Genomic DNA, 7,350 nt, shown 5'->3' on the forward strand with positions numbered 1-7,350 from the left:
GCCAAATTTTATGTGCTTATGCTTCATGCTGTGGTCTGGATTTTTTCCCCCTGCCAGCAGACAAATAAAGTGGTGGCTTCAGGACCATGCAGGAGCCAAGAGCTGCACTGGTGTATGGAGCAGCACAGGACTAACAGACTATTATTTGAAGCAGGTTAAGGCTGGCACCAGGCAAGTATTCAGTTCATACTTGCTCTGCAGCTGTCTGGAAGTGTCCCCATGGGAAACAGGTACAGGATAATTAAGGGCTCTTAAGCCAGCAGACAAGGATATTACAAGGATAAACATTTCAAACTGAAGACAGTTAGATGCAGAGTTGTAGAGAAAGCCAAATTTTTTACCTGTGGGGGAGGAAACCTATTGGAACAATTTACTGAACACAATGGCAGATTTCACCATAGGCAATTGCTAGAATATGACTGACTATGTTATTTGGTTTCATTTTTTTTCTTTCTCCTATGAAGTATGATTTAGTTTGAATAGGAATTAATTCCAATTTAGCTGATGGCTTGGGTAATGCAAGATTCAAAAGCCACAATGGTTCTCTTAAGTCTCATATTCTATGAATCTGTACTCAGTCTTCATAACTTTGCACAAAAAGGAGCATGAAGGAACCCAGCTAAATATTTGTGACCTCCACAGTGCTTACAAATCAGGCATAACCTTGAGTTTCCCCAAGCCCTCATGAGCTGCAGTACCAACCTGCCTCCTGGCCTTCCATCCCTGGAGGCTCCCAGATACTCACAGACTGGAAATGTTCCTGTATTCAACATATAAAATAAAAAGGCTGTAAAACAGGTGGAGGAAAAAAAAAAGCTGTTCTTTTATACTCTGTATTTAATTGAAGGGATTATAAAACACTTCAGGCATGCAGAGAAATCAGGACTTTGTTCCTAAATAAAAAGCCGAAGCTATTATTTTTTTTTTAATCCTTGTTCCTCCTCCTACAACCATGGTTATTATATGCATGCATTTGCAATGTAATAGAATCAGTATCATCTCTGTGTCTTATTACTGTTGCAATCCCCTAACATGCTGTTCCTTCCATCCCACATGAATCTGGTAATTACTGCTGAGGCATGCCATACGTACGCTTTCCCTCCCAAGGCAGCATCAGCAGTGCCACAAACACATTTCCTATGTATTAGTAAACACGAGCAAGTGGGACAGTGTATGTTGCCTCATAAGCCAGGACATGGTCCTTGCTCACCAGAAAGCTGCACCTGACTGAAACTCATGGACATATACAAATGTACACTGTGAGACAAGGGAAAAATGCACTGGACCTACTTGTGCCTTCATTTTTGCTGTGTTGGAGCAAACCCTGTGAGAGCTGGCAGTGCTGTACTGGGCTGCTTAGGTGAGATGTGATGAAGGGAGGTTACAGGAGCCTCTGTGTGTCTCTGTGTGGTGCCAGTGTGGACCAGGTATGTGTGAATATGCTCCCTTCTGAAAATAATAAAAGAAAAAAGGTCTCCTTTTACCTTCTCTTTTTAGCCCCCAGACTGTGTTAGAAAGAGCTGAAAACAGGATTTGCTACTGAGTGTAACTAGTCCAATTTTGCACCCCAAACACCAGATCCTCATGTTTAGAGCAGAAAACGAGCAAAAAATCTCACAGAATAATAATCTGGCTGCTGGTGTATTAGTGTTGTAAAACAGCAGATCTGCCACACACATCTTTCTTGATCCTAGTAATTTTTGCTCCTGAATTCAGCAGGATAAAGAAAGTCAGAAAGGAGTAGCTCTGAGTGCATTTCAGAATCCCAACCTTGTTGAAATTCACACAGCACCACAACAAAAACATTCTCCAAGTTGGGATGCTCCTGATCTTATCACAGCCTCTCCCAAATTTTAGATAGAGAAGCTGCAACTGCAACTGCTTCAATCCCGAAGGCAAACTCCAGCACTATTCCTGTCCAGGAGCAGTGCAAAGGCATCTGTGCTGGCTGCTGCAGGATGTTACCTTTTCCAGCCTCAAGAGGGGAGATAAGAATAGACAGTACATTTCTGCTGCTCCGAAAATGTGGGCTCTGATACACAATGGCTAAAGAATATCATGAGGTGACAGTTCCAGACCTCTTTTGGCAGCAGACCTTTACATTCTAGAGATTAAGTGTATGTAGTACCCTATAAGAATCTGGCAATAATGCATCCTGCCCTGCTAGCACTTTAAAAATTCCCTGTAGAGTGCCTTTTTGTCCCCTCCCCGCAGTGTGAACCCGAAGTTTTACCTTTAGATAGAGATCAAGAGCAGCCATCCTTTCCCATCACACAGACCTGTGCCCAGGGCACGGATCTTAAGCAAAGTCACAATAACAAGATCCAGCATCTTGTTTTTAAAGCAGCCAAACGCTACATCACAACATTTCAATGGGGCAGTGGGACGAATCCAGCCAGTGGGAATGATGGTGTTAGATGTGGTTAAATCTGGCTGCTCAGTACTCGGGTGAGCGTCCCAGAGGGTGTCGGGGTTCAGTTTTGGGACTGGCGCTGCCTGACAGCCCGGTTTGGTGGAAGGTGTCGAACTCCCCTGAACGTGTAGAACACCAGTGTGCTGGGCAGGGCTGGGCACGGCAGTTTGGAAAAGGGGCTGCTCCAGCCGGAGCAGGGGATCGATGCTGATGCCAAATCCAAGATTTGCTGCAACGCTGCTCCGAGAGCCAGATTGTGCGTGTATGTGATATGTGATGTGAGATGTGTGCGTGTATGTGATATGTGATGTGAGATGTGTGCGTCTGTGTGGCGTGTGCGGAGGATGTGTGCGGGCTGGGCGTCTGTCTCTGTGCGTGTGTGCGGTGTGCGGGGTGTGCGGGGTGTGCGGTGTGCGGGGTGTGCGGGGTGTGCGGTGTGTGGTGTGTGCGGGGTGCAGTGTGCGGGGTGTGCGGGGTGTGCGGTGTGCGGGGTGTGCGGTGTGCGGGGTGTGCGGGGTGTGCGGGGTGTGCGGTGTGCGGGGTGTGCGGTGTGCGGTGTGCGGGGTGTGCGTGTGTGCGGTGTGCGGTGTGCGGTGTGTGGGGTGTGCGTGTGTGCGGTGTGCGGTGTGCGGGGTGTGCGGTGTGCGGTGTGCGGGGTGTGCGTGTGTGCGGTGAGTGCGCGCCCGCCGGCTGGCTTTTACCCAAGAGGCTGCTTGACTTGCTTTCTATTTTGAGGGCACGGATTCAGGGACTCGGGGCCAAAAATTCTCCGGACCCAGGTAAATCCGCTTGTTACCTTATTCCCCTTCCCGGCTCCGAGAGCTCGCGCTGTCCTGCAGGTGCTGTCAGAGCGCTCCCGCGAAGAGCAGCCGAGCCAGGAGCGGAGCCGGCTGCGAGAGCCGCGAAAGGAAGGGGGGACGGGGACTGGGACAGGGGGGCTGGGAAAAACGTGTCCCCCCCGCCCCCGGCTGACGTCAGCGCGGCTCCGCGCGGGGCACCCGGCAAAAGCGCCGCGCCGCGCCGCGCCCCGCGCACAGCCCGCGCTCAGCCCCGCGCTCCCGCAGCGCCGCCGCTCTCGGCCCCCGCCCGGCCCAACTTCCCGCACAGCCGCGGCCGGGACGGGACGGGACGGGACGGGACGGGACGGGACGGGACGGGACGGGACGGCGGCGCCCCGCTGGGCTCCTCCTGAGGCGTGAGCGGGCGATGCCGCTCGCCGCCGGGCGCCTGGCTCCCGGGGCGCGGCGGCTCTCGGCGGCGGCCACTGCCCCCGGTGCCCCCGCGGGCGCCCCGAGAGCAGGTACGAGCGCGGGGGGCGGCGCGGGGAGCGCGGTCTGCGGGCGCCGATGCAGCGGGGAGGATTTGCGGGGAGGGTCGTTGTGTCCCCCGGTTTAAGATGCTGGGAGGCGCCGGGAGCCGGGCAGCGGGGACGGGATCGCTCCCGTGGCCCCGGGACGGGCAGCGGGGAAGGGATCGTGCTGCCGGCGGCCGCCGGGGCGGAGGCGGCGGCCGCGAAGGACGGGGGATGGGGCGGAGAGCTCAACACCAGGGACCCGGGTTTCGGGGAGCTCCCCGATGGGGCTTCTCCCACAGCAGCTCCGCTGGTGCTTTCCTAGAGGAAAAGAGAGGAGGAGGAGGAGGAGCGGGGGTGGGGGATTCCAGAGGAGTTTGGAAGTCGCTGCCTCGCAGCTCCCCTTCCCCTACCCTCCCCCCCCCCAACCCCCCCACCCCAGCCTTCCAAGCTGCTTTCGCTCTCGCCGTGCAGCCTCTGCTCCCGGCCGTGTTCACTGGGGATTTCTTCTTTCTCTCCTTACCTGTCTCAAAAGGTTTGACCGTAGGTACCAAAGCAGGGATCGACGGCGCATAAAGATGCTGAAGGGTGTTTGGTTGCTCAGTTTGTTAACAGTGGCTGGGATCTCGTGGACAGAGAGTCGCAAACCTGCCAAAGACATTTGCAGCAAGAGCCGCTGCCCTTGCGAGGAGAAGGAGAACGTGCTGAACATCAATTGTGAAAACAAGGGATTTACAACTGTCAGCCTCCTCCTGCCGCCCCCCTCCAAGATCTACCAGCTGTTTCTCAATGGGAACGCACTGACCCGCCTGTTCCCCAATGAGTTCGTCAACTATTCCAACGCCGTGACCCTGCACCTGGGCAACAACGACATGCAGGAGATCCGTACAGGGGCCTTCAGCGGCCTCCGCACCCTCAAGAGGCTGCACCTCAACAACAACAAGCTGGAAGTGCTGAAGGAAGACACCTTCCTGGGCTTAGAGAGTCTGGAGTACCTGCAGGCTGATTACAATTACATCAGTGCCATTGAAGCGGGAGCATTCAGCAAGCTGAACAAGCTCAAGGTGCTGATCCTCAATGACAACCTCCTGCTGTCCCTGCCCAGCAATGTCTTCCGCTTTGTGCTCCTCACTCACCTGGACCTGCGGGGGAACCGGCTGAAGATGATGCCTTTTGCTGGTGTGCTGGAACACATTGGAGGCATCATGGAAATCCAGCTGGAGGAAAACCCCTGGAACTGCACCTGCGACTTGCTGCCACTCAAGGCCTGGCTAGACACCATCACCGTGTTTGTGGGTGAGATAGTCTGTGAAACCCCCTTCAGGCTTCATGGGAAAGATGTGACCCAGCTCACCAGGCAAGATCTCTGCCCTAGGAAAAGCTCCAGTGATTCAAACCAGAGGGAAAAACACCCTGTCTACTCAGACCCACACATCTCGAGGCTATCGCCCACAGCCAACTCTGCCATCAATCCCACCAGGGCCCCAAAAGCCAGCCGGCCACCCAAAACTAGGAACCGCCCCACCCCCCGTGTCTCTGTGTCAAAAGACAGACAAATATTTGGACCTATCATGGTTTACCAAACAAAGTCTCCTGTGCCCATCACCTGCCCAGCTGGCTGCATCTGTACATCCCAGAGCTCAGACAACGGCCTAAATGTTAACTGCCAAGAGAAAAGGATAAGTAACATCTCCGATCTCCACCCCAGGCCAACCAGTCCAAAGAAACTTTACCTTACCAGTAACTATCTGCAAGTCATTTATAGAACTGATCTCACAGAGTACAGCTCTCTGGATTTGCTACATCTAGGAAATAACAGAATTGCAGTGATACAAGAAGGTGCCTTTACAAACCTCACAAGTTTACGCAGGCTTTATCTTAATGGCAACTACCTTGAGGTTCTGTACCGATCCATGTTTGAAGGGCTGCACAGCCTGCAATATCTCTACCTAGAGTACAATGTCATTAAGGAGATCCTGCCACGCACATTTGATGCTCTGAGTAATCTTCATCTGTTGTTTCTCAATAACAACCTGCTCAGATCCTTGCCTGATAATGTCTTTGGAGGCACTTCCCTCACCAGGCTCAACCTTAGAAACAACCATTTCTCACACCTGCCTGTGAGAGGAGTCTTGGACCAGCTCTCGGCTCTGATTCAGATAGACCTCCAAGAGAACCCTTGGGACTGCACATGTGACATCCTGGGGCTGAGGAACTGGATAGAGAAAGTCACTGACCAGAACAACCAGCAGTCAAATCCCCCTGTAGTTATCAATGAAGTAATATGTGAGTCTCCCACCAAGCACTCTGGAGAGCATCTGAAATTCCTGAGCAAAGAAGCCATCTGCCCAGAGAACCCCAACTTGTCAGATTCTTCTGTCCTCTCCATGAACCAGAACACTGATACCCCCCATCTCAGTGTCTCACCCAGCTCCTACCCAGAATTACACACCGAAGTTCCGCTGTCTGTCCTAATTTTAGGCTTGCTGGTTGTGTTTATTTTGTCTGTTTGTTTTGGGGCAGGTCTGTTTGTCTTCGTCCTTAAGCGCCGGAAGGGGGTGCAGAGCATGCCCAGCAGCGCCAACAACGTAGATATAAGTTCATTTCAACTCCAGTATGGGTCTTACAACACTGAGACCCATGATAAAACTGAAGGACATGTTTATAACTACATTCCCCCTCCTGTTGGACAGATGTGCCAAAACCCAATCTACATGCAAAAGGAAGGGGATCCAGTTGCCTATTACAGGAATCTCCATGAGTTTAGCTATAGCAGTCTTGACCACAAAAAAGAAGATCCCACCAGTCTTGCATTTACCATCAGTGCAGCTGAATTACTGGAAAAGCAGTCTTCACCAAGGGAACCAGAGCTGCTGTATCAAAATATTGCAGAAAGGGTCAAGGAACTCCCCACTGGAGGATTAGTTCATTATAACTTTTGTACCTTACCCAAAAGGCAGTTTGCCCCTTCATATGAATCCAGACGCCAAAACCAGGACAGGATAAATAAAACTGTTTTATATGGAACTCCCAGGAAATATTTTGCAGAACAGTCTAAACCCGAGCATCCTTTACTCCAAGGAAAGCTACAAACAGAACCAGACTACCTCGAAGTTCTGGAAAAACAAACTGCAATCAGTCAGCTGTGAGGGGGGAGGTGGGAGACAAAAGAAATTTTTAAGCATCACATTTCTTTGAGTCTGAACTCAGTACTGATGTCATCTGTCGTATTCCCAACGTTTCCACTTTTTTAAATCAGAGAAGGAGTGAGAGAGGAAAGGAACCTTTGCAGCATAGCAGGGATGTGATGTTACTTTTACAACGTTCCCTTTAAGTTATTTCAATATCTCTCTCCTTTTGACCCTTCTCTAGGAACTGTCATTGCAAATGTATCTTTCTGTAATAGATCTTGCATAATTCTTTTTGATTTCGAAGGAAATGAGGAAGGGGGTCTTTGGGGTTTCTGTTATTTTTTTCTTTTCATTTCAAAATGGAAACGTAATGTATTATGAAGAAGATCTCCAAAGATCTTTTTTTTCCTGGACTATGACTTTCTTTTGTAAATAATGATATACAGTACTGCTGTTTCAATTACCAACTATAGCCACTGGGCGTCACTTTTTTGTGTTAAAGTGCCTTTGCACTT

General features: G+C 51.1%; 1 protein-coding gene across 1 annotated transcript; it reads left to right on the forward strand.

Annotated features, from left to right (window-relative positions):
* The first annotated feature begins 4,282 nt into the window (after positions 1–4,282).
* On the forward strand, positions 4,283–6,853 carry SLITRK2 (SLIT and NTRK like family member 2). The gene has a single exon (XM_062502876.1). It carries the CDS (start codon positions 4,283–4,285, stop codon positions 6,851–6,853), a length of 2,571 nt encoding a protein of 856 aa, XP_062358860.1.
* Positions 6,854–7,350: the final 497 nt, after the last annotated feature.

The sequence above is a fragment of the Cinclus cinclus genome, chromosome 15 (genome assembly GCF_963662255.1).
Source record: "Cinclus cinclus chromosome 15, bCinCin1.1, whole genome shotgun sequence".
Lineage (NCBI taxonomy): Eukaryota > Metazoa > Chordata > Aves > Passeriformes > Cinclidae > Cinclus > Cinclus cinclus.

Excerpts from the sequence above, each read along its gene's own strand:
- SLITRK2 (XM_062502876.1), top strand. The coding sequence starts at position 4,283 with ATGCTGAAGGGTGTTTGGTTGCTCAGTTTGTTAACAGTGGCTGGGATC.